Source organism: Castor canadensis, chromosome 14 (assembly GCF_047511655.1).
Source record: "Castor canadensis chromosome 14, mCasCan1.hap1v2, whole genome shotgun sequence".
Lineage (NCBI taxonomy): Eukaryota > Metazoa > Chordata > Mammalia > Rodentia > Castoridae > Castor > Castor canadensis.
This window is the reverse complement of record NC_133399.1, coordinates 49,184,776-49,211,576: the sequence shown is the minus strand read 5'-3', so window position 1 is coordinate 49,211,576 and position 26,801 is coordinate 49,184,776. Positions and strand designations below refer to the sequence as shown.

Genomic DNA, 26,801 nt, shown 5'->3' with positions numbered 1-26,801 from the left:
ATTGCTAAGATCACAGTGAGACAGAACCCAGGTCAGTGGAAACCAGTCCCTGAGCTGCAGCGGCCCCTGTAGAGCATCTTCCCCAGCCTCTGACTTCCCAGGGACCCTGCTGAGACCTTCTATCCCTGGAGGTGGGGGTGGGGGAGGGACAAACCCAGTAAAGGCAGCCTTGAAGCCAAATGACAGGATTTAGTGTTTAGCAGATGTGGAACCCAAGGGCCTCACAGGAACAGGAAGTGAGTCCGGACACCCACAGCTGCCCTCACTTCCAGGCCTTACCTGCCTGCCCACGAGCTGCTGAGAAGGAATCCACAACTGCCTCTCACCCCACAGCAATGGGTGAGCCTGAGGGGCAAGTGCCGCAGGCAACAGCAGCCAGTTCACCTGGGCACTGCTCAGCCTCCCCTTCCTTTTATGGCTCCACTGCCGCAGACCCGCCCTCTGGTCTGGCGCGCCCTCCCTGCCCAGGTGAAACCCAAGAACTCCAGGAACTGGGCTGTTCACGCTGTTTATTTGCTTCTCTGGGAAAGTCAAGAACATCGGGGGCCTTGTCACACATCAAAAGCAGAAGGGGCAGCAAGGGCACTTCAGCGAAGGCTCATGGCTCGAGGGACTCGGGTAGACTCAAGGGAGGAGGAGGGGGTCCCATGGCTACTGCCCAGTTTGCCCCCAGAGAGGGCCTCTCCTCCCAGCCATCAGAAAGCCACACTGCGACTGGAGCCAGGCTCCCATCTGGGGTGGCTCCTGCAGGTGGTGACTGGACCAAGCAATAGCCTGAGCACTGGGCATGAGGCTGAGGCCCCTACGGAAGGGGCTGAGATGAAGCCTGGTTGTCCAAAGCCAACACGTGAGGAAAGGGTGTCTGTGAGCATGTGCACGAGTGCACCTCTGGGGACAAAAGTGGTGCAACCAGGCAGACGTGCACATCTGAGTGTTGGCTGCCCACAGGTGGGGGCCCCTTGTTACCTCCAGTGAGAGGGGCCAGGGGACAGCTCAATGGGCTGGGTGGTAAATGGGGGTCTCCTGCTCCAACTCACAGGGAACCTCCCTGTCCCAGGCTGTCCCAAGGGGACCCTCCCTGCCCAGAAATGCTCCAAGTCCAGCAGAGCTGGCAGACAGGGCCTAATTTCTGGGGTATGGTGGGGAACCCAGGACCCCAGTTTAAGCAGGCTGTAGAAGAAGCCGGGCATGACTCCCAGGGTCCCCGAATTAGCACCAGGAGGAAGGAGGGCCCAGTGGAGGTGGGGCTCAGGACAAGGAGCAGCTCACATGGTCCCTGCTTTGTGCAGGGGTTGCTCAAAGACCCCAGCCCGCCCACCTAGAAGTCAGCCCAGGGGTGACAGACTTCTCCCCAATGGGGGCACATCCCCAGGGCTCCCCTTCCCCAAGCTCCGTCATCTACTGGCTGAGCCCTGAGGGGCACATTAGGCTGGGATGTCCAGAGGAGCTTGTCTTCTACCCCAAGACCTCGAGTGCTGACAGAAGCACAGCTTCACCCCAACTGCCCATGATTGGGAGGCCAGTGCCATGGCCAGGGAGCCTCTGGAGCCCCACTTCAGGCCTCAGCAGTCCCTTGCAGACTTGCTGGAGGTGGCAGAAAGGCACAGGCGGGATGGCCTGGGGCAGCAAGGACACCACAGGTCACACCAACCAAGACCGCAGTGGGTGTGAGCCGCATCTGGGAAGCTGCCATGACATGGGGTGTGGGAGTTTCCTGGTTTTGGGAAAAGTGGGTTGGCCCATCTCTCCCCCACCAGGTGGAGGTGCACGGCTCAGTGGTTCAGGGTGTGTGTTGGGTGTGGTGATTGGCGGGGCCCCTTATCCCTCTTTCCAGTAGAAGAAAACTCAAGAAACACAGATCAATATGCCTGTCCTGAGGCCAGTGAGATTGTGGGTGGAGGGTGGGCAGGCGCCAGAAGGGCCGGGCTGGTGGGTGTCTGTGGAGCAGAGGGCAGGGGCCAGGGGCTCGGGGCCAGGCCAGCTCACATGATCGAGCAGCATTTACAGCGCTGCTTCTTCATGTCGAGGTCCTGGGGGTCGCTGGTGGTGGCCTTGGGCCCTGCCTGGTTTTCCTCCCTGGACTCCACAGTGGTGGGGGGCTCAGCGGCACTGCCATTGGGTGGCGCAGGCTCTTTGGGCTCAGCCGCATCCTCAATGACCACCAACTCTGCTGTGATGGTGTCCTGTAGCCCCAGCACCTTCTTGGTCTCAGCTTCATCCTCCACGTTCTGATAGCCCATGAAGATCATGGTGACGGGGGGCTCCTGGCCAGGTTGGATGCCTGGTGGACCTGATGTGGCTTCTCCTGGCTGTGCCTGCACTCCGGTGATCTCCCGCCGGGAGGGCGTGGTCCGGACTGCCTCCTCTGAGGGCCCCCGGGTCTCTGCTGGTCCTGCTGTGGACCCTGCCTCGCTCAGTGTGACTTCATCAGCTTTGTGGATGAGTTCGTCCACCTCAGAGGAGCTCAATGGGTGGATCCCATTCTCTGTGGTGCCGTCCACAGCATGGACCACTGCACAGGAAGAGAAAGAGAATGTGAGCAGTCTTCCAGACAGCAGGTAAGCCTGGAGGTGAAGGAGGCAACCAACAATCAATGACACATTTAGAACTGATTAGCAGCCAGGTGTTTGGAGGGGAAGCTGGTAGGGGTGATCTAACCAATGTACAATGTAAAGCTATTCAGAACTGTCCCAGTGAATCCTCCCCCCCCTACAAATGAATATATCCTAATAAAAGTGGAAAAAAATTGACAATGAAAGCCATCTGGGTGCAGCCAAAGCCACACACAAAGGAAAATTTATAACCGTGGAAGACCGGAAAAAAGTGAATTGGAATTTTATTGTCTTGCATTCTGAGGGCATTTCCATATTCTTCAGCCACCTGACTCAGGCAGCCACCTTGCAAAGTAGGTCTTTTGTTTTGTTTTGTTTTCAGTGTAAAGATGGCAACAATGAAAGTTCAGTGAAAGGAAGGAACTAGCCCAAGTTCACACAGCTTCCTCAAGTCTAGTCGTTATGTGACGAATGGCCACCATCCTGGGACTGGAGGTTGGGAGTCACAGAGGATATCATTAGTGATATCCTTAGGTCTATTTGGCAGATCTTGAATCAAAGACTCACTAATTTTATCCAGTCTTGTTTTTTTTTTTTCTTCTAGTAAAAGCCCTGAAGATTATGAGTAAGTCTGAGAAGTCACTTTCAATCTGTCACTTCCTGAACTGTGCTGTGCTAAGGACCATGTCTCAGCACCCAGAGGAACGCCCAGTCACAGTTTAATGACAGCCCTGAATCACAGTCCTACAAACTCCTCCCAGAAGCCTGGGTTGCACGGGGTGGAGGCAGGCAGCCCTAGGGACGCCTCCTGGCCAAGGGTCAGGGCTCCTGTCCCTGGATACAGGCCAGACGGAAAGTGCTTTCCATTCTAGTTTCCAGTCCCAGAAAGGGGTGACCCGGCATCAAGGTCTGCTGGTGACATCCAGCGGGTGAGGTACGCCTGGGTCACACGATGGGGCTATTTTCCACCAGTCATTGCCCCAAGATAGGAATCTGAGCCCTTGGCTGCCACGGAAACCATCACCTGCCACTGCTAAGCAACTAGAGTCCAGTCTGGCAGGTCCTAAGTCCCCAGGGGCTGCAGGAGGCTGGGCAGAGGAGGCCAGAATGGCAGAGTGATGGAGGGAAGGCAGAGGAAGAATTGAGTGGCCATTCTTGACCAGATGAGACTCTGGCGTTGCCCAGGGCCACATGGCTGCAGCTGGGACTGGACCAGATCTACACCTCACAGCTGGGCTCAGACTGGATCCCTTTATTAGCATCCTAGATACGTATGCTGGATGGAGGGGCCTATGACACTGAAGTCTTGTGTACTGGAAGCACAGTGAGTGACACTAGAACAGCAGGGATGAGGTGACCTTGGAGGACATCATGGGAATGAGGATGTGGCAGAATCAGAGGGTGAGCTGGTGCAGCTGTGGTAGAGAACAGCCATCATGTAACCTAGCAGTTAAACTCCAGGTTATACACTTGGGAAGTAAGTACACATCCACAGAAACCTGCACATTTCAAAGCTAGAAGGTGGACACAGCCCAGGGTCCACAGATGGATGAGTGGGACAGATGTAGCATGGTCATCCACTCTGGAGTATCACTCAGCCAGGAATAGGACGAAGCTCTGACACGGAGGAACCATGAGGACACTGTGCTCAGAGAGAGAGCTAGATACAAAAGGCCCCACAGTGTGTGACTCCATTGACAGGAAACATCAAGAATCCTGTTCCCTGGGGTTAGGGAGGGGCTGGGGTGACTGTTCATGAAAGTGAAGCTTCCTTTGGGCTGACAGAATGGCTCTGGAACTCGACAGAAGGAATGAGTTCACAACACTGTGAATGTACCAAGGCCTAATGAATCACACATTTTTTGAAAGGGTGAATTTCGGGTTGAGGGTGTGGCCAGCCTAGCATGTGTGAGGCCCTGGGTTTGACACTCAACACTGCAAAAAGAGGTGTGTGAGTGTGTGTACGTGTGTACATGTGAACTTTATGATATGTATTTATGTCAATTTTTTTTTAAAGGTAGGGAGTCAGATGCCTATGACTCATGCCTGTCGTCCTAGCTACTCAGAATGCAGAGATCAGGAGGATCGAGGTTCGAAGCCAGCCTGGGCAAATAGTTCTTGAGACTCTATCTCAAAACAACCCTTCACAAAAATAGGGCTGGTGGAGTGGCTCAAGGTGAAGGCCCTGAGTTCAAGCCCCAGTACCGCAAAAAAACAAAAAAACAAATTAGATCTCAGCTCCACCTCCTGGCTCAACCCAGGCCCTTAACATCTCAGAATGCAGCCCTGATCTTCCCTTTTCTGTCAAAGTCTCCCCCTCCATCAGCATCAGCCCAGACCCTCCCAATCCCTCCAGCCTAGCAACCTCCATTAACCTCAGGGTCTCTGCACATGCTGTGGCCCCTTCGGGCTCACCTTCTCCGAGGAAGCCTCTGCCCCTCCCCTACTTTGGAGGCCTCTCTTCCCCCATGTGTCTGGGTTTTATTTTTATCACAATAGGATTATTTAGGTGACTTGGTGACCCATGCGAGTTCTGGAAGGACCAGGGAAGACATTCAGCAAGGATAGATCCTGAACGCGACTCAGGATTCAACTCCAGAGCTCAGTACTGCACCTGGCACAGGGTACAGTCCCCAGCAGTGGGCTGTGGGGAGACCCAGGCTCTGCACCATGCCACCCCCATCATTTCGAACCAGGGTCTTCTGTCAGTCTGACCCCATCCAGAGTCAACATCTGCCTAGATGTTGGCCCCACGGCCCTGTATGCAGTGACCACACCCATTCTGGGCTCTGACTCAGGCCATGGAAGGGCAGGGCAGGGACCAGGGGTTCTCATACCTTTGGTCTCGTCTTCGTAGACTTTGATGCCCTGAGGGAGGGGATCCCGGGGGAGCAATGTGGTGCTGGACAGCACCCTGGTCTCCCCAGTCACCTTGTCCTTCTCCACCGTGATCTCGACTGAGTACATGGCTGACACAAGAGGCACGGGGTTACCCTGCAGCCTGCCCACCCACATGCCCCCCGCTGGGCTGCAGCCAAGCCAGGGAGGGGGGCCAGCAGTGCAGAGCCAAGCACAGATGGATCAGCCCTGCCAGGGATGCTAGGTTCACTGTCCGGACGTGGTCCTCCCCAGCTCCTCATCCTTCCGTAGCTTCCCAGTGCTGAAGGCTCAGGTCTGAATTCTTCCCTTCAGCATTCAAGGCCCACACTGCCATCCTGCCTCACAGCACCTCATCCTTCCACCTCTGCCGACTGTTCCCTACTCAACCACCAAGCTGTGGTCCCTCCAGCCCAGTCCCATTCAGTCACCCGGAAACTGTTCCTCAAGAAGAAGAAGGAACGGCAGAAAGGCCCAGCCTTGCCCAGGGTCACAGCCAAGATGTGAACTCTATGGACCCCAGCCCAACCTCTGCCCCATCCCAACTCTGGACCTCACAGGTGTTCTCAACCTACCGTTGGGCTGCTTGTCATCTCTCTCAATAGATTCCCCAAGACACATGGATGCCACTACCAACGGGGCCACGATTCCCCAGCCAGCATATCACTGCAGTAAAAATCATCACTCTAAAAATGTCAGGGAGAAATTGTGTCCTAACAGCAACCCAGGCTGGGAATGTGGCCTCAGGCATGGACTTGGCCCCAGGCCTCAGAGAAGAAAAGATGCTAGGCACCAGAGTCTGAGCACCTCCTGGAGAACCTCTCTGAATCAGCCAGGGCTTTGAGGACCCCCTCATAGCCCCCTCCAGGGCACCAAGACTCTCCATCCTCTCCTGGCCTCCCGGCCCTCCCAGTCACCTGCTTTTCCTCCTGCCTGGCCTCTGCTTAGGCCATCCTGCTTCAGGAACCTTGATCAGATCCTAGCTCTAATCTCCACAGAATGAAGATGATGCGGCATGTCTCTTTCCTTGAGAATTTCACCCTGAACTCAACTCCTATTCCTCTGCCACCTATAAGTCTCCCAGAAGAGCCCCAAACTCACCGTTCCATGCATGCTCCCCATCTGCCCCTTGCTCCTGTCCCCAGTGGCTTCCCACCATCAGGGCAGCTCTGTCCTCTTGGTCTGTCTCCCTCCTCCCCCACCTCCATCTGCAAACCCTGTGGCCTCTACCTTCAGACCTGGAAGTACCCACTCTGGCCCTGCCTGGCCCCCACCATCCTTCTGGCAATCATCACCATCACTTTTTTTAAATTCATTTATTCACATGTGCATACACTGTTTGGGTCATTTTTCCCCCCTGCTCTCCGCCCCCACATCTCCATTACTTGACCCAGCATCCTCTCCAGCATTCATCCCTGCACCTGTACCATTCCCCCAAACTGCCCCACCCACTTGTTCTCTCTGTAGCCACCAGAGGGTGCCTATAAGAGCCCAGCCAGGAGTCCCTGCTCTGTCACAGCCCTCCCTGTGACCACAAGGTCCTGCAAGTTGTTTTCTTCCTCCAGCTCCACATTCTCTGCCTTTTCTCTCCTAAGTTACTTCAATAGACAGTCACCCCCCAACAGAATATGGATTCCCCAAGGCCTGGCACACAGCAAGCACTCAATAAGCATTTGCTGACTGACTGACTGACTTAATCCCTCATCCCTATGCAGTTAACATTCCTGTACCTAGACTTCTACTTCCAAGGCTGCCCACACAGCTGTGCAGATTGTGCACTGTACAGACACTGTCTGTGGACAAATTAATGGGGTCTAGCTTGGATGCCAGGCCAGGCTGGTCTACCTGGCATAGATGCCCTGAAGGCATCCTCCACCTTGGGAAATGTTCTCCTCCTCAACCCTGACACCCCACAGAAGATTCTGGGTCTCCCCTGCCTCCCCTCCCTCCCCTGGAACACTGTCACATCCAGGTCACTTCTCTTCCTTGTTTTCATCAACTCAAGTAACAGCTTCCTCAACTCAAGTAACAGCTTTGCTTTTTCTCAGACCTGTTTGGTGCCAGGTCTCTGGTTGCAGGAAACTCAGACACTAGGCAGGGCAGGGACATGAGCCTGGCTTTGTGCACCGTGGGGCTGGCTCACTACTGAACCCCTAAGAAGGCAGGACCTGCAGTGAGCATATGAAGTGTGTGGGGTGTGTGTGCTACCCCAGGCCCTGGGGGAGCCATGAGGTTAGGAGGAATGGAAGCCACGGGTGTCATGTTGGGTTAGAGCTGCCATGCCAGGCCCTTCTTCTCCAGGAAGCCTGGGCCAGTGGGTGTGACAAAGCTGCAAAGCAGAGTGGTGCCGGCCTGCCCCAGTCAGCCACTGCCCCATGACCAGAGCTCTCACACCACTGAGGGGAGGTCTGGGTCATCCCCAACCCAGACTTGGAATAGGGATGTGGTCCCAAATAGTGGCTGGACACAGGGCAAGGGCCTGGGCTCCAACCTACCTGCCTTCATCATGGGGGAACCATTGACTGTCCTCATGGGGGTGTTGGAGACTTGCTTCTCTGTGGGGGAGGTGGAGGGAGGAAAGAGATGTTGTTAGAAGAGAAAAGGCTGTGTGACCCCCAGATAATGGCACCCTTGCATGCCCCCAGATCCAAAACACCCAAACACACAGTCCCTCCCCAAAGCAAACCCATGCTCAGCCTCACAGTCAGGTTTTGCACCTCTCAGTCCAACTGATTTTTCACAAAGTCCCTGAGAGGCTTGCATGGATTTGTTTAATTATTAATTCTACTGTAAGACAAGGAGACATTCTTCTTATGAATAATTAACACTGGGCAAATCAGACCCAAGTCGCCTTGGGCCACAGTGCCCGACGACTGCTTTCTTCTCATGCTCCAGCAGGGGACAGTCTAACACACACACACACACACACACACACACACACACACACACACACGGCGCACCCACACACACGGCGCACCCACACACACACACACACGGCACACACACACACACACACACACACACACACGGCTTTTTTTTTTCCCCACTGTGCTAAAGGTTGAACCCTGGGCTTCCCGCATGCTAAGCAAGCACTCAGCAGTGGTTCATAGTCCAGCTCTAATGTATTTTTAAAATACAATTTTAGTTGGGCACTGGTGGATCACACCTGTAATCCTAGCTACTTGGGAGGCTGAGATCAGGAGGATCACAGTTCAAGGCCAGCCAGGGCAAATAGTTTTGTTAAGACCCCTATCTCCAAAATAACTAGAGCAAAATGGACTAGAAGTATGGTTCAAGTGGTAGAGCACCTACTTTGTAAGTGTTAAGCCTTGAGTTCAAACCCCAGTCCCACAAAAAAAAATATATGTATATACATATACACACACATACACACACACACACGCATATGTAACTTGTATCTAGTAAATTCACCATACTTAATGGCTTCGTTAAGTGCCATAAAATATATATTTAAATACGATCAATACATGTGAAATATTTGTGTCCATATTATCTACCTGTCATAATTGGAGGAGAGGGAGCACACATAATTGTTCATAGAGTATAACCATTGGGTTTTTTTTTGGCAGTAGTGGGGTTTAAACTCAGGCCTTGCACTTGTTAGGCAGACATTCTATCACTTGAGCCATGCCTCCAGCCCTTTTTTGCTTAAGTTATTTTTCAGGTAGGGTCTCAAATTTTTTGCCATGATCCTCCTACCTATGCCTCCTGCATATCTGGGACAATGAGTGTGTACCACCACATCCAGCTTTTATTCATTGGGATGGGGTCTTGCTATCTTTTTGCCCAAGCTCGCCTCAAACCTTGATTCTTCTGATTTCTGCCTCCCAAGTAACTGGGATTGCAGACATGTGAACCACCATGCAAGCCACCATGCCCAATCCAAACATTTGGTTTTCCTCTTGGTCTGTTTCTTGGCTCCATGTGTATGTGGGAACCCCCACCCTTTAAATAGCACCAGCTTCCAGGACAGAGGCCCTTGTCCCCTACAGAAGCCCTGAGTCTTCCATGATACAGATGCAAAACCTGAGGTCAGCACAACAGTGAGAGCCTCAGCAAGAGTGGAGTAGGGCAGGCTGGGCCACCAAAGCTGGGCATCCTGTGTGCACCATGTGGATCCGGAGCCTCTGGATCCATGGATGTAGGACTGCAGCATTTCCTGCCCCAGTCTCAGTTTCTTCATCTGTAACAGGATTCTGGGCTACTCTACTGCAGGGGTATTGTGAAAATTAAGTGAAGTGATAAGGATGATAATCCAGATCCAAATAAGGGCTCAAGTAGAATAACAAAACCAGTCAGCAGTGATTGCTGCTTCCTTACTGAACAATAACCAATGCCATTCCGCCATCCCCTCTCTGGCCACCAGAGGTTGCCATCTCCCAGGAAGCCATACCTTTGGGTGTGCCCAGTGGGGTCTGCAAGAGAGAAGATAGGAGTCAGCAGTGTGTGGGCCTCCCCCACTGACCAAGGCCCCATGTGGCTGGAGGACAGAGTTGAAGTGCCTGGAGCGTGGGACACCTGGCTTAGCCCCTGACGTGATCCACCTGCTTCCCCTTCCATCCTTGTGGGGTTCAGGTCAGAAATGGGGGTTGTCTCCAGCCTTTCCTCCCTTTCCCTCATCAGCAGGGCCTGTGGGTAACCCTGAATCCAGTCCCTTTTCCATCTACTCTCTGGACCAGTTCTGCCACCCTATGTGGTCAAGACTGCCTACTGACACTCCTGTGCCCCTGCCCTCTTGCTGCTTCTTTTGCTCTCTTTCTTCCTACAGCGCTCCCTCCTCTTCAGGCTCCTGAGGGTCAAGATTCTTGCTGCTTCTCTAACATAGTTCTGTCTCAGTGTCCTGCCTTTGCACCTGATGACCTGTTGCATTTGGAAAGCTCTTACCCGTCTTCACACTTGGCTGGCTCCTGACAGCTCCCTGGACCATCTAGCCCCAGGTACTCTGCACTATGGTCTCACACAGGACTTGCCACTCCAGGCCCACCCTTACCTGCTGTGAATTCATTGCCATCTCAATCTTGTGCTCCTCCTTGCCTGGGCTCAGGGCCAGGGCAGGGGCCTGGGCTGGGCTTGGGGCTGTGTTGTTCTCCTTTGGGGGGGCCGGGGCCAACTCTCCATTCTCCAGTGCGTCGATCTCCTTCTCCAGCCTGGGGGCGGGCAAGTGTGAGGTGCCAGGCACTTCCCACACAACAGTTCGCTGAATTTAACTTTTCCTAACAACCCTATGTGGTCACAACTGGGGGAACTGAGGCATGGCATGAAGCTTGGCCAGGTAGTAGCAGAGCACGGATTTGTACCAGGACTGGCTCTGCTTTGTCCTGCTACAATATGCTCCCAAAGAGCTCTACTTTTTTTCTGCTCAAATTCATTTATTTTAATAGGAAATGTTATCTCTGCAGGGGCCATGGAAAAAAGCTAACTTTCAAGTATCAAAAGGTAATGGCACAAGTAAACCCAGCAAAAACATGAGGGCTGGAGGTACTCAAGGCAGTGCCTCCTTTCCCCCCATGGTCTCCTTCAAGGCTTAGGACATACAGACATGGAGCTGGGACTCTAGCAAGGTGCCCAGGCCCCAGGTTGGACACCCTCTGGAGACCCACTCCAGGCAGGCAGGGAGCCAGGAGGCTCCCTGGAGGTTTCTGGGCAGAGGCATAGAGGAGGCAAAATGTGAGTAATGGAGCCCTGAACACACTGATTTTTACCACCTGAGTATCAGATTGTCCTGGCAAAGAATGAGGCCAAGGCCACTATGAGCACAGCAAGACTCACACCCTCCCTCTGCTTGGTCCAGGCCTGCCCCGCAGGATGGGAGAAGAGCAGTCCCTACACTGCCCACTCACTGTGTATCATGCCAGCATGACAGTCCTGACTGTCCATGTCCCCCTCCCTGAGACCACCCAGCGTAGCCAGGATACATAGTCGGTGCTTAATATTTGCTAGAATTAAGATTCACAAAGCGATTCCTGCCTCCCCAGTTCACAGGAGAGGAAATTGAAGCCCAGGAAGGTGTAACACTCAACTCACCCAAACCCACCCAGAATCCCACATTGCTGTCTTTAAGCACATTCCCCCAAGCAGGGAAATCCAGCCAAACACCCCCACACTCTCTCTAATCCCCAACAGCAGGTGAGGGAGGGGATACTTCAGGGTTTGGATGTGCCAAGGCTGAGCCAGCTTAGCATCCAGTGTTCTGGCAGAGGGGTCCAGCATGCTGTATATGGCCTTGCAGTCTCCACGCTCTAGGCCCCTTCCTTAGCCAGAGCAGACAGACACTTGGAATTTTGGTCATTTCCCTCTGTCCTGACCCTGCTGCTCCCAGCTGGGCCTGGGCCTCTGCCTGCTGGAAACTGGTATTTGGTCCCAGCCCCCACGGGAAGGCTGCTTTCCCCATCCTGCCCCCTCCCCGACTTCCTGTAGGCCCGACTGCCTCTGTGGCCTCTGCTAGCAGTGTGGGAAGGGCTGGCCAGCTGGGCTGGCGCCAGGAAGCCTCTGGGGAGGCCAGTGGTGACAACTCCCATCCTCAGGGACCAGGGATTGGCGCTGGCAGCGCTTGCTTCTCACACCTGCTCTAGCAGGGTGTTGGGAGAGGAAGGGGACACCTTCAGCCCAGGACACATAGGGCAGCATCTGCACCCCAGCCCACCCCAGCCCAAGGCTGGGTGCTCTGGCTCCAACCCTTTCCCCCCTCAACATACACACACCTGTGTGTCTCTCAAGTGCATAGAAGGGACCCATGACTACTCACATGGAGCAAAGTTGTCTTTATGGTGGCTATACCTGACCCAACCTGGGGTCTCAGAGCCCAGTGTCCTCAAGCCCCATCTCTGTGCCAACCCAGCCCATCCATCTTGGGATTTCCCTTGTGTGCCACCAGGACATGGACTCCCCTAATCAGCCCACCTGGAGATGGACTCCTCCAGGAGCCGGGCCTTCTGCTCATCCTCCTGCATCTGCTTCCTCATGTCCTCATCCCCTTCTGAGGCTGAGGATGGCGTCCCTTCCAGCAGCCAGCGTTCCCGAAGTGCCTTGGACTAGGGTTGCAAGGATGGAGGTCAGAATCGGATTAGGGTCAGGATTGGGTTCGAGGTCAGTGTCAGGGTTGTGGTCAGTCAGGATCAGGGGCAAGGGCAAGGACAAGGTTTGGTTCAAGGTCTTGCTCAAGATCAGGGTCATGAATGGGGATAAGGCTGGAGTTGGGTCAGGGTCAGCATCATGGTCAGAGTCAGGATTATTATCAAGATCAGTGTGACAACTAGGGTCGGAGTTTGGGTTGGGGTCAGAGTAAGGATCAGTGTTTGAATTGAGGGGTCAGGATCAGGATCAAGGTCAGAGTCAGGGTTAAGGTTGGGGTCAAGGCCAGGACTGGAGTCAGGGTCATGAATGAGGTCAGGATTGGGATTGGGACAATGACAACAGACGGTCAGGATCAGGGTCAAAGTTGGCGTTATGAATGGGGTCAGCGTGGGATCAAGGTCAGCACTGGGGTCAGGGTCAGAATTGGAATAAGGATCAGGGTCAGGGTTGGGGTCAAAATTGTGGTTTTGGTCACCTCAGCCCTTTCCCCCATAGCCATCCAAGCCCCACCCATGTAGGCTACAAAGCACCTCATGTAGACCCCACCCCACGCAGGCAACACAGTACCCCATGCAGACCTCCTCACACAAACGCCATCCCACTGCAACTCCAACCCATGCAGGCCCCACCCCATGTGGACTGCACAGTGTCCACTACCTTCAGGTGCTGCAGCTGCCGGCGGTCATCCTCCAGTTGCCGGCGCTTATTCTCGATCTCTGCCTGCCTCCTTCGCTTCTCCTGGTGGGGCATGGGGCATGGTCAAGACAAGAGGACCTACAAGCCTGACACATTCATCTGGGCTTGGCCCAGGAGAACCTACCCTGCATACCCTGGCATAGAGTCACTGGCTAGCTGGCCCCAGCCCAATGATGGTCCCACCCTGAGCCTTCACATCAGGACCAGGGCACAGAAAGATCCAATGACTGTGCTGTTCCTGGGGCAGAGGCTGCCAGACAGCATCACATCTGGGCTTCCACCACCAAAGCCTGCATTCCTGCATTCTGAGGACAAATGCCACCCTCGGTTTCACCACACGCACACCAAGGCCCGTGTCTACGAGACTGGCAACTAAGGAGGGTCTCTATTTTCATTTTGTGAGGAAGTATGGGGCCAACTCAAGTTTCCGAAACAGATAACTCATCATTTGCGATGCCCTCGTTCTGCACCAGGCTGGGCGTGGGGGCCCCAACACCCCTGGCCCCTGGGATCCCTGGTCTCTCAACTTCCCCCCATCTACAGGCACAAGAAACTCACTGCAATGGCCTGGAGCCGCTCCTGCTGGGACGTGGTGTCTGCTGCCAGGACCCTGGGGACAGGAGACAAAGTCAAGTCTACTCCTGCTTCTCACTAGACTCCCTTCAAGTTCCAGTTGGTCCCTTCCCATCTGGGTGATCATGGGCCATGGTTTCACCTGCATTCTGTAAAGTGGGATTCTTCCCAGCCCCCCATTAGGCTTATTGTTTCATTAATTCACTCAGCAAATCCTTTTTCAGCCCCCTCAGAGCAGGGCCAAGGGAGGTACGGCCCAGAGAACCAGGGCAAGAGGAGGAAAAGCTCTGCCTGGAGACCCAGAAATAGTGTGGGAAAGGGGGTATTGAGGCTGGGCCACGAGAGATGCAAAGGAGTCACCAGGCATCAAAGGGCAGAGAAGGGTGTTTCAGGAAGCTGATTAAGATGGTCTCTCCACACTCTCCCAGCTACCAAGAGGGCACAGGAAGAATGAGGGGATTGCCAGACTTCCAACCCTGGGCTTGCAAAGTCAATGACACCATTCTGGGACTTCTAGCACTTCCCACATTAGCCTCCAAGCAGCCCAAAGGCCCAGTGAGACTGTGAACTTCCAACGACACAGCTGCAAGACCAGGATTCAACCTGACCTTTGTTCTTATCCAGCATCTTTTTACAGCCTCCCCAGAGAGGTTTTAGCCTTAGTCCCAGGGCTGGTGTACAGTAGGTGCCTTAAAAATATCAGCAGCATAGTGATAAAGTAATGGGGGGGAGGTTAATCTGATTAACCTTGGACTATCAATACACACTTAAAAAATGAAGGGCAGGAGGGTAAAACAAGTCTTTTCCAGAGGTAGGTACCAGAGGGAGGGGGAGGACATAAGGAAAAGAAGGAATGAGGATGAATATGGTCAATCCATTTTGTATTCACATATAAAAATAGAAAAATGAAATCTGCTGAAATTGTTCTAAGAGGTAGGGAGAGGAAGGAGACAATGGAGTGGGTAAATCTAACTAAGACATGAGCACATGTGAATATCACAATGTAGTCCTGTGTACAACTATTATATGCTAATTTAAAAACACCAGCATTGCCTGGTGCACCTGAGTGGACAGGGCCAGGGAGCTGGAGAATTCCGCATCCCTGACCAGGCGCCAGTCAGCATCCACATTCCTCACTTGTCCAGGACAGACCTGCAAGTCCAGGGACTGCCCTCCCGTCCCTGCTCCAGTCCCCAGTCCAGTGGGAGGAGCTTGCAAACCCAGCCCCTCCTTCCCTTGGACGCTGCTCATAGCAGGTGCTCCGTAAAATCCTAGGAAAACTGAACGTGGCCCTGATGCAGGGCTGAGCAAGCGCACAGCCATAACCTCAGGCTCTGCTGCCACTCCAAGGACACAGGCAGGGGAAGACAGAGGGGTGTGTGGGGGTGTTCCAGCTGTCTGTCCCAAGTCCCAAATGATCCCAGGGCCAGAGGCCTGCTCTGCACAATATCGATGGGCAGGAGGCCCAGTCTCATGGGGGTAGGGCCGGCAGCCAGCTGGGGGGTGAGCACTAGAGGCCAGATGCCCCAACCCTCCACCCGCTAGTACCCTCTCTCCAAGTCCCTCTCAGCCCTTCCACCTCCCTTTCTCAGCCTTCTCCTCCTTTGCCCAGGCTTCCCACTCTCCTCCTCCAGCTCCCCCACCAGCCCCTTATCTCCACAGGGACTGAAATTACAAACTGTCCTTTGCTTTTCCTGATACCCCTAATTCCCCTTGTCCTTATATCAGACCTTATATCAGGTCTGTCCTTATATCAGGCCTCCAAAGAAGCCCCTGCACCTCTCTGGACCTCAGTTTCCCTATTTGCACAAGAGAGGAGCAGCAGACACCCCCAGCTGATCCCTCTAGTGAGGTCACATAGTTGTGACTCCTTAGTGTGCTGGCTATACTCTGAGCCCAAGCTGGCCACAGCACTGCATCTGCCCCACTTGGGCTCAGTTTCCTGATCTCACTGAGGCCTGTGAGATTACTCGGCTCCCATGCCCCGACAAGTGACCCCAGCCAGCTCCTCCCTTCCTGACAGGTGGCACCTACCCCTCTCTGTGCCTCCCAGTGGCCCAGTAGCACAACTGCATCCTCTATGGCTTTCCCTTCAGCTGGGTGGGGCTCAGGAAAGGCTTGATCCAGCTTTCTCTCTTGGAGGCCCTTCCAGAAGTGCCAGATCAAGTGGAGTTCTGAGTCTGCCCAGTTGCACTGTATCCCCCATGGAGACCCACCCCTCACTTCTTGCTGACCCCACATTTCCCTGATCCAGTCCAGAACTCTTACCTCCCCTGCCACCTCCCTGGTCTCTGATAACCTGCCTTTCAACCAGAGGCAGCTTTTCAAAAACACAATCAGACCCTGCTCTCTCTCCAATCTAAGGCTTGCCTAGCTCCCATCACTCCTTGGAAGAAATTGCCAGGTCACATGGCTGAGCCCCTAGCTATCTCTCTACCCTCGGCCCCCTGGTACCTATCTTGCTAACCCTGTGCCAGCCACCAGACCTATGGCTGTGCACCCAGCTTACTCCTACCCCAGGCTCTTTGCACTTGCTGTTTCCCTTGCCTGATTAGCTCTTGCCATGGCTGGACACCAGGTCCATAGAGGAGATGACCAGGAAGTGGCAGAGCCAGACTCAAGCAACCACCCCCAGATGGGAGTCACATCACAGGGCCTTCTTTTTCAACTCTGACATAGCTTCCAGGGATCCACCCAGGAAAGTGGCAGAGCTGGATCAGGGGTCCAAACAGCCATCACAACCCCAGGGCACCCAGGGCCATATTAGGCTGACTGCCCATTCCCTGTCCCCACCCTAGCTGTCAGGTGCCTATTCAGGCCAAACTCAGGGACATAGGGATGGTTGTGTGACCGGCTGGCCAGCCTGGAAACAAGGCGGCAGTGTCCTCGCTTGGGTGGCCTGTCTGCAAAGCCAGGGCAGGGGAAGGGCAGGCAGGCATAACAAGAAGGGGCGCTGGGACAATGTTCCCAGTGAGGCCTGAGGCTCAGGAAGAGAATATGCATCTTTCCTGTCCCCACTGTGTTGTGGTCACAGACAATGGGGTGCAGGCCGTGCCCTGCCTCTGGTGCCTCTCCTCAGGCCTGGGGGCGCCAGAGCTGCTGCCCCACCCCCAGGAGCTGCTGCTTCAGTGATGGATGGTGGCCCACGGGAGTCGGTCGCCCTGGCAACTGCGCTGTCCCCATGGCAACGCGAGGCCCACGTGGGGGTGGGACTTATGCTAAGCATATCCCACCCCCAGTGGTGGCTGCTGGGGTGCTGCTAGGCTTCCCGCCTAGCCTTAGGGACTGCCTAGAGGGTGGGCGGTGAAGGGTAGGGGGTGGGGTAGCTCATCCCACCCTGCAAGGCTGGGAGTAGGAAGGCACTTCCCATTTTGGCTTCTGAGGCACCCGCCCATGTATCTGGGAAGGGTCTGACAAATGCCGCCATGATTAAGACTAGAGAAATGCTCAACTTCATAGGCCCAAATCATAGAGCAAAATGTGCTCAAAACTGCTATGACAGTAGTCAAGTAAAACCTTGTCCTTCACTGCTCACTGCCTCCTGTGGACTGCTGTTAACCCCGCTTTTCAGATGGGGAAACTGAGGCCACAGAGGAGGGCAGTCTGTGAACTGACAGTCTCAGGAGGCACCTAGGATTCTGTCACTTTCCTACTCAAGGGGAAGTGGAAACACAGGTGAGGCAACCCAGGGGCCTGAATCAGGGTCTCCCTGAATGCTGGCAGAGGTAAGCACATGGTGACCAGCAGAGGTCACATCACAAAAGGTCTCACATGCAGGTGGAGACGCTGAGTTTTGGTTAAAGGCAGAGTATTTGGGGCAGGGTGGCAGCTGCCCCACTGACTGCGTGGCCCCTGCCAGGTCACTGCCATCTCTGAACCTGCCCTGGTTCCACTCACAGTAGGCCCAGCTCTGAACTACTCTCAGAGGGCCCTTGGTATGGATGCCCACCCACTGCCTGTGCAGGCCTCCTGTCCTCATGGGATTATTTTTACAGTGCTCAAGAGCAAAATCTGGACTCACCCAGTGTGATGTGGGAGGCTCAGGACCAGCGAGGGCGTAGTCTAAGAGCATGTGAGATAATCCAGCTCTAAGAGATGAGCTAATGGGGCCCAAGCCCAGTGAGAGAGGCCTCTGCTTTGGGTTTTGCTGGTGTTTGTTTTCTAAAGGTCCAGAGAGTTTACGCAACAGGCCCAAGGTCACCCAGTGGGCAGGGCCGCCCTGGCAGGGATGGTGAATATGTGCGCGTTGGGGGGTGTCACACTTGTCCCTCCACATCCCAGGCAGCTCCAGAGAACAGGATGGAGGGGGTCCCAGCCAGGCAGGCACAGAGCCCAGCTCTGGGAACATTCCTGTGGCCAAGTGAAAGGAAAGCGCTGACAGTGGCCTTGGTGTTGAGGGATGGGGGAGTCATGCAGGCAGGCAGGGTGAGAGGGAGCTGGGTGGCCCTTCCCCTGCTGGGGGCTGGAGTGGGGCAGTGAAATCCACCTGTGTGGTTCCCTGTGGTACCTGGGGAGTCTCCTTTACACTCTCAGAGAGAGCCTTTGTTCCCCACCCCTCAACAACCCCTGTCTCAGATCCTCCCCATAGCCTGCTCTGTTCTAAGCTCTAACCCAAAACCCAATCATCCAACGGCTACCAGTCCACTACTGGAGCCTCTGTGCCTGCCTCATGTCATTCACTCCAGGATGTCCCTTCCCCTCCTCCACCTCCAAGTGTAGCTGGTCACAGCCACCCCAGAAACCCTCTGGGGTTTCTACCAATGGAAAGGAGTCTTCCTCCTCCTCCCAGCCCCAGTCCCCCAGCTGAGATGGGCTTCCAGGACTACCAGCCACTGATATGAACAGCATATGGGATCCCTAAGAGTTTGAGACCAAGGAAGGCAGGGCAGGCCACAGACCAGAGGAGCAAACCTGTTGCCTATTAACCTAGGGTGGAGGAGGAGCTGAACCCTGCCCTAGAGCAGGAAGGGGCAGTTGGAGTAGGAAGGGGACTCTGGGAAGGCAGATCCCAAGGAAAATCCAGCTGTAGAGACTAGCCTCAAAGACACCAGGACCCCTCCTAACACCTCACTACTCCAGCAAGAATCCTTACACAGTCAAGGCCTGCTCCTGCCCCAGGGCCTTTGCATTGACTGTGCCACCTGCCTGGTGTACCCTCTCCCAGATCTCCATGGGCCTTGTTCCTACACCTTTCCTCAGAGGTCACCTCCTCACTTAGGCCTCTGTGAGTACCCTAATTATAACTGCCCCAGAACCTTCAACCCCCTCCTCCACCCCAGCCTGACCACCATGACACACCGTGGTCTTTTTTTTTTTTTTTGGTCTTCCATATGGGCACAGCATTTGTTTTTGTTTTTGTTTTTTGCCCCTGCCATACCTTTGGCACCAGGTACACAGCAAGAACTCAATAAATGTTTGCTGGGCTTTACATTTTCAGAGAAAGCACCATCCAAAGATTCCTCAATCTCAGCCCCTCCCCTTGCCATAATCCTGTCATCCCAAGACATCTGGGGACCCTTTTTAACTCACTGTCATGGCTTCCGTCTTTTCAAGGAGGCCCTGGACTACTCATGTCGAATGCTGAGGCTTACGGCCCCACCACATAGAAGTGATGGCCCAGCTTAGTATAGAAACCACCCCATGATCCAGACAGATGAGTGGACATACACTGTGGTCATCCACACTGGAGTATCACTCAGCAAGAAACAGGACGAGGCTCTGACACACACCACAACGTGGAGGGACCTTGAGGACACTGTGCTCAGCAAGCGAAGCAGACACAAAGAGCCAGTGTGTGACTCCATTGATAGGATGCATCCAGAACAGGCAAATCCAGAAACAGGAAGTGAACTCATGGGTACTGGGGGGCTTCCATTTGAGTGATGGAATGTTCTGGAACTAGAGAGAATGGCTGCACAATTTGGTGTCAATATGTAGGTTGAGTACCCTCTTATCTAAAATGCCTGTGAGAAGTATTTCAGATTTTGGAACATCTGCATCTACATAGTAAGGCATCCTGGGGATGGGACCTGAGTCCAAATATGAAATCCATTTACGTTCCATACACACACTGTCCACATGGCTTCAAGATCATTTTATACAACATCTTTAGTGATACCTGTGCTTTTAAAGCACTCCTAAGGAGCTTATATATATATTTTTTTTTTTCTTTGTGGTCCTGGGGATGAACACAGGGTCTCCTGCACAGTATGAGCATGCTGTGCCTCTGAGCACATCATCCCCTGCCTGTACATCCCCTGCCTGTACCTGTGTTTTTTTGTTTGTTTGTTTGTTATGGTGGCACTGGGGCATGAACTCAGGGCCTCACCCTTGCTAGACAGGCACTCTGCCACTGAAGCCACTCGGCCAGCCCTGTTTTGTGTTGAGTATTTTCGAGATAGGGTCTCTCTAACTATTTGCCTGGGCTGGCTTCTGATCTCTGCCTTCTGAGTAGCTAGGATTAGAGGCTACCAGTGCTGGGCTGTACCTGTGTTTTGACTGTGACTTGTCACAAGAGGTCAGGTGTGGAATTTTCCACCTGTGGTGTCATTATCAGAACTGAAGAACTTTCAAGTTTTGGATTTTCAGATTAAGAATGCTTGACCTGTACTAAAAACTACCAAATCATATACTTTATTATTATTATTATTTTTGGTGAGATGGGTTTGAACTCAGGACTTTAAGCTTGCAAACCAGGCACTCTACTGCTTGAGCCATACCTCCAGTCCGTTTTGCTTTGGTTATTTATTTATTTAGGCAGCACTGAGGTTTGAACTCAGGGCCTCATACTTGCTAGGCAGGCACTCTTATTGCTTGAGCCACTCTGCCAGCCCCTTTTTAGGGATGGGTTTTTTTTGAGATAGGGTCTTACAAACTTTGCTGGGGGCTGGCTTCAAACAGTGATCCTCCTGATTTCTGCCTCCTAAATAGCTAGGATTACAGGCATGAGCAACCAGTGCCCAGCAGAATCATATACTTTAAACAGGTAGATTGTGGGTTATGTGAATTATATCTCAATAAAGACATGATGAAATATATATACATATACATATGTGTGTATATATATGTGTGTGTGTATATATATATATATAGTCATGTATATATATACATAGACATGTATATATGTGTGTTTTTCCACATATATGTAAAGTGCCAATCTTCCCACTAACGGCTAGGCTGAGCCAGGCTGAGGTCCTGCCCACCATCGGTGGTATCCCAAGGCTCTGCTGGTCCTGCCCTGCAACTTCCCATGGTCAGAGGATAAGAACATAAATGGACACAGGGCATCAGCCTGTCACTTGGTGACAAGAATCTCTGGACTCTCTGGCCCTCAATGCCCTGTGTCACTGTCCTCCCTGCCCCTAGGCTGGGTTTCCAGGCCTAACCCTGCCCCTCTATAGCTCCTGTGTCCATGCACCTGTGCCTGCTACCTTCACTCTGGTCCTTCCCTAAGTCTTGGCCTCTCCCAGGTCCTGGCCTTTCCTGATCACCAGCCTGATCCAGGCTCTGACTGTCCCTGGGCTCTTGCTATGAATCTTGGCAAGAGAACTTTGAAAACATCAGACCTCCATGCTACCTCCTCCCACAACAGGAGGGGCCAGTCTAGCATATCAGGCACCAGACTGCCTCCTGCTGTGTCCAGGGCTGGTCCAACTCCACCTGATCAGGCTGTTCCTGACCTCAAAGTTCTGCCCACCCAGACAGGTGTCCTGTCCCCTCTGGTTCTGGCAGAGCTGCCCCACAGCCTCAGCCTGTTCCCCCAAATCTCACCCCCAGTGCCCAGGTCAATCCTTGCTCCTTTCTGCTCAGTCACCAATCCCAGCAGGATCTGCCCCCAAAATCACAAACTAAAGAACATTCTCCTCTTCCAATGCTTTCCCACCACTGGGCCTTTTCACATGCCCATCTCCCCCACCAAGTGCACTTTTCTGCCTGCCTTGTAAACACTTGAACATCCTTCACAGAAAAGACATATGGTGGGATGGACCAGGAAACCTTCTCTGCACTGCTCTAACCCTGCAGGGGGCTGAGGAGTTTCCAGAAAAGACGTAAGGAAACGTCATGCTTTTTTTTTTTTTTTTTTTGGTGGTAGTACTAGGTTTTGAACTCCGGCCTGAGAATGCCTTGCAAGGCAGGTATTCCACCACTTGATCCACTCCACCAGCCTGGAAAGGTCATGTTTTCAAAGAACATCAACTTCAAGGCTGGGTGCTGGTGGCTCACTCCTGTAATCCTAGCTACTCAGGAGGCAGAGATCAGGAGGATCATTGTTCAAAGCCAGCCCGAGCAAAGTGAAAGCAAGACCTTATCTCAAAAATACCCAACACAAAAACGGGCTGGTGGAGTGGTTCAAGCAGTTAGAGCACCTACCTAGCAAATATGAGGCCCTGAGTTCAAACTCCAGTGCCACCAAAAAAAAAAAAAAGAACATCAATCCATTTCACAGCACCAAAATCTAAGACCTTGGGTGGGGTATAGTTAAGCACACACCCCTAAATCCCAGCACTTGGGAGGCTGAAGCAGGAGGATTGTGAGTTTGAGGCTAGCCTAAGCTACAGAGTCTCAAAAACAAAACAAAACAAACAAACAAACAAACAAAAAACAACCAACAACTGAGACCCTCAGAATGGACTTGGCCATGGGGCTGAGGTAGAAATGCCCACAGTGGACAGCACATGAAGCCCTGGCTGCCCTGTCCTCAGCCGTGCCTCCTGGAGGCGGCTGGGTAGAGTCATTTCCTCATTCTAGCAGTGAAGATGAGCAGTATGCTCCCACTTCAAAGAGGTCCCCACACCCAAACCAGCAGTCATAGGAGGGTGGAGAGGAGACCACAGATGCTTTCAGGAGCCAAGACCCTGCCAAGGCCATGTTCTGTGTGCCTCAGAAAACTAACCAAGAGCCAATGCATGGATGATACCCTGATCCACCAGACCACAGCCCTCAGGCACAGGAAAGGACCAAAAACCTTCCAGACTCACCACACCACTTAAAGGTGCAAATCCCACCCTCACCTTTGCAGCTGTGTGGCCTCAGTTTCCCCACCTCACAGACCACTAACGAATCAAGCAAGAAGATATTTAGAACAGGGCCAGGGAAAGAGCAAGCATCCACTAAATGATTAAGTAATCAAAGTATGCCTATGTTTCTCAAGCCACTTTCCCAGGCTCCCACCTCTCTAGCATATCTGTAAATTCTTTACACAAATATTCACAATTCAAACAAATTCCCCTGCTGTTCTACAGAAAGTTTACATTGTTACAAAGAGAAAATCAGAATTGGTAGCCTAGCAAACACAAACCAGCATAAAACAGATACAATGAAAACTAAGCTTGGTATTAACTCAGTTATCACTAGATAGGCTGCCTTTTCACCTAGGAGATAGCAAGTGTGAAAGAGCACTAAAGACCTAGTTAGCACCAAGTTGAGAAGTCTCTTTGAAAATCTCCAGGACAGAGGAGGAATGTGGAAGGTGCAGCCAGCACGGCCAGGGCCTGGGTATCCTCATCTTTACTATCCGACCCCCAGGCCAGTGCCCACCCTGAACCACACAACCTTTCCCTATCAGAGACCCCAGCTCCTGAGACCTATCACCAGGGCTGTACCTCCCTCTGCCTCCCTCAACCTTGCTAAGCTAGTTTTCATTAAATCCTTACATCCTTAAATGAACAGAAATGAATTTCATCCTTAAATTAACAAAATGTAAATGTCCTTAATATCTTAAATGCATTTCATCACCATGATACACCACCATCGTCTCCTGTGTCACGGACGTAAAACCCTCGGAAACCGAGCAAGCTGAGTGAGCACAATCCAGCAATCCTGCCTCTCTCTGTGCCTGAAACCTGCTCTGGCCCCATGGACAAGGACAATAAGTGAGAGATAGGTGTCCAAGACAGGGCAGCACCAGATGGAGTCTCTCCTCACCTACAGCCACTGGAGGATCACGTAGAGAGGTTTTTTCTTGTGGCTGTTCATGGACCGTCAAGGCCAAGCCCCATCTGCACCCAGAAAACCTAGATACTGAGGCTGACCCACTGAAGGGCTTAAGGCCACAATGACCCACGGCACAGCAGGCACCAAGGGGTTCTTTGTGTGCTGTGTGACCCTGGTACATCAGCTGTCCCTCTCTGAGCCTCAGGATCCCCTGTAGAAAAGACGGGGATGATGGAAAGGGGAACAATGGGACCCAATCAGAAATTCCCTTCACTGGATCAGCCATCCTGGGTGGGAGTTTTCCTCATCACCTCCTCCAAGCAGCCCCCTCCCCATGACCACACCCTGCCAGGCCCTACTGTCAGGAGGCCCAGAGACTCCCTTGGGACAGGAGAGCAGAGCAGATAAACAAGCCTGGGAGGTGGAACAGGCAAGTCCAGGCCCTGGCTCCCCTGAGTCCCTGGCTGGGCTCCCGGGGCCGGGTGGGGGAGCAGCCAGGCCTTTGTCTGGGTTTTCCAAAGCAGAGGACACAGACGGGTGTCTGCCTCCCCAAGCAGGGCAGGGGGGGCGGGGGAGATGATGGCTTCTACCGGGGCTAGGGTGTGGTGGGCCTAGGGTGTGGTGGGCCTAGGGTGTGGTAGGTCACGGGTGAATCCCTGGAGAAAAACACACCCAGAGGGAAGAACAGGAGGAGCGGCCACTAGCCAGACCAGATTGGCTAGACCTCCATGTCCAGGCTCTGGCTGGGGTGGGGACCTGGGCCCAGGGTAGGGCACTGCTTGCCTGTCACAAACCTGGCAGGTCTGTGACTCCAAGAAGTCTCCCTGACCCCTGTCCATACACATACCCCAGGACCTCCCTGGCCACCTGTGGGAGTGAGGGGCCTGAGGAACATCCTCATACGGGGAAGAGGGAACCATGTGCCTGAATGACCATGCACACTTATTCGGCACCTGCTGTGTACAAGAATCCTCTGCTGCCCACTGGCCCGAAAAATGTCCAGGGATTCCAAACTGGGCCAGCCCACACTTTTAACCACACCATCTGGTCCCCTTCGTGGGGCCACTTTTGGGGTAGGGGGGGTCAGACCCGGGCTGGAAAATGCCTAGTACTCCCTTCCCACGCCATACGGAGAAGCCCCTCCCTCCAGCAGCAGCTGGGGACTGCACAAAACTAAGAACTCCGGCCTCTGGGGGCAAGGGAAGAGGGTGGTCCCGGACCCCAGTGAGCCCTGAGGAAGGCAGGACAGAGGAAGGACCGTCTGGGTGCGCGTCCGGGGCGCCAGAAGCCGCGAACCCAGGCCGGCGGGGGAGGGGTGGCTGAGCCAATGGCCGACCGTTGCAATTTGGGGAAGGTTCGTTCTGGTTCCGGAGGATGCCCACCCACAGGTGGCGGAGGTGGCCTAGCGGTGGCGGGCGGGCAGGCGCGGGCCTCCCTCCTCTGCGTGCTGGAGGCCCCGCTGCTACCGCCCAGGTACCCCTGGCAGAGAGGCCTTGGGGCGCGTGGCCCAGCCAGGTTGCCCAACCCCTCCCCACTCCAGCTGGCCGAAGCCAGACGCCCTCGTCGCCTCCGTGTCCCCACGGGGCCGCGACGCCCCCACGGAGGCGGACGAGGGGCCTCGGGTGCGGGCAGCCGCCTACTTACTCCATCTCCCGCGAGGTGCGCTGGGTCGCGGTGCTGGGCGTGGGACAGAGGCGCGGGGCCGGCGGCTAAGGCCTGGCGGCCGGGGCTGCGCGGCGTGGGGGCGGCACCGGCGCGGGCATCGCCCCGCGCGGCTGTATTGTCCGGGCGCGGCCGGGTGGGCTCGTGCGCGCGCCGCCTCTCCGCGCTCTCTGCGCCCCGCGTGCCCGCGCGCGCCTCCTGCCGGCCGCCCGCCGCCCGCCCGGCGCCACGCCGCGCTGCGCAGCCCTCGGCACTGCGAGGTTGCGACCCCGAGACTCGCAGACGGAGTCCCGCCCCTCCCCACTCTCGGGTCACTGGGCGACACTGACGCCAAGTCGGATGGGAAGCAAACTCCAGTCCTGAGGATCCAGGAGCGGCGGGCCCAGGGAGAGGGAACCTGGGGAGGTGCCGGAGGCCGCTCCCAGGAGCTGGCACCTAGGCGAGCCCCACTCCTCCTCCAGGTCCCCAGCAACAGAGGAGAGGCAGGTGGAGGGCACAGCAAGTGCAAAGGCCCTGAGGCGGGGCCGGGATGGCCGTGTGCGGTGGAGGAGGGCCAGCAGCAGCCAGTGTGAGGTGTGAGCACCTGCTGGGGGCTGGACCTGGAGCTGGACATGGCTCTGCCCCACGCTGCTCCCTTATACGTAGCCAGAGTGAGGGACCAGTGGAGGCAGCAAAAGAAGTCAAGCTTTGGCCTGAAGGCATTGGGGAGCAACAGCGGGAGAGAGGCAGGGCCTGTCTCTCTGGACTTGTACACAGTGGACTTCCAGGGTTCTTACAAGGACACGGAACAGAGAGGGAGTCTCCCAAACTCCTCCGTTGTCTGACAGAATGGTTCTGCTCCGCAGGCACTCCATAAACGGGATATGGGAGGATGTACCCCAGACTGGGGAAGGGACATTGATGCCTTTCCTCTGTAGGCATTTGCATCTTCCCTCCTTTTTAAAAAATAATGGTCATGAATTCATCTTGGTATTTAAGACAATGAGATGAATTAGTGAATTTAAAGAAACGGAGCCTGAGAAACATCAAGGCCTTGGACTTGTAGCTCAGCTTACCTTTCCAGGACCTCTGTGACCCAGGGTCTTTCTTAAACTCCCTGGCCTCCCTTTCCCCACCTCGTCAGACTACTGGGAGAGTTAACTATGTTCAAAGAGCTTGGAACACTGCCCAGCACATGCTCAGGGTTTAGCAAACTTTCTGTAAAGGGCCAAGTCATATATTTTCAGCACTACTGACCAGTCTCTGTTGGAAGGACTGTGTACTCTGCTATGGCAGCTCAAAACTAGCCAAAAGCAATATGCAAGTGCATAGGTGTGGCTATGTGTTAATAAAATTTTATTTACAGCAACAATCTGGGGGCCAGAGTTTGAGGTCCATAGTTTTCTGGCTGCTACAATGGACACTCAAAGTAAC

At 54.1% G+C, this 26,801-nt stretch overlaps 1 protein-coding gene across 3 annotated transcripts; it reads right to left on the bottom strand.

The window, feature by feature from the left end:
- Positions 1-492: 492 nt before the first annotated feature.
- Palm (paralemmin) lies at positions 493-25,524 on the bottom strand. 3 transcript variants are annotated; one of them, XM_020175119.2, is made up of 9 exons: positions 25,371-25,524; positions 13,779-13,830; positions 13,182-13,262; positions 12,351-12,481; positions 10,441-10,597; positions 9,844-9,865; positions 7,925-7,984; positions 5,390-5,521; positions 493-2,512 (listed from the first exon to the last, which is right to left on the bottom strand). In XM_020175119.2, exons 1-9 carry the CDS (start codon positions 25,373-25,375, stop codon positions 1,983-1,985), a joined length of 1,170 nt encoding a protein of 389 aa, XP_020030708.1. In that variant the 5' UTR covers positions 25,376-25,524; the 3' UTR covers positions 493-1,982. The 3 variants fall into 3 exon arrangements, with proteins under 3 accessions (XP_020030708.1, XP_073910578.1, XP_020030709.1); XM_074054477.1 differs by lacking the exon at positions 25,371-25,524 and adding an exon at positions 17,815-17,920; XM_020175120.2 differs by lacking the exon at positions 5,390-5,521 and having other exon boundaries at positions 25,371-25,523.
- Between the last annotated feature and the right edge of the window lie 1,277 nt (positions 25,525-26,801).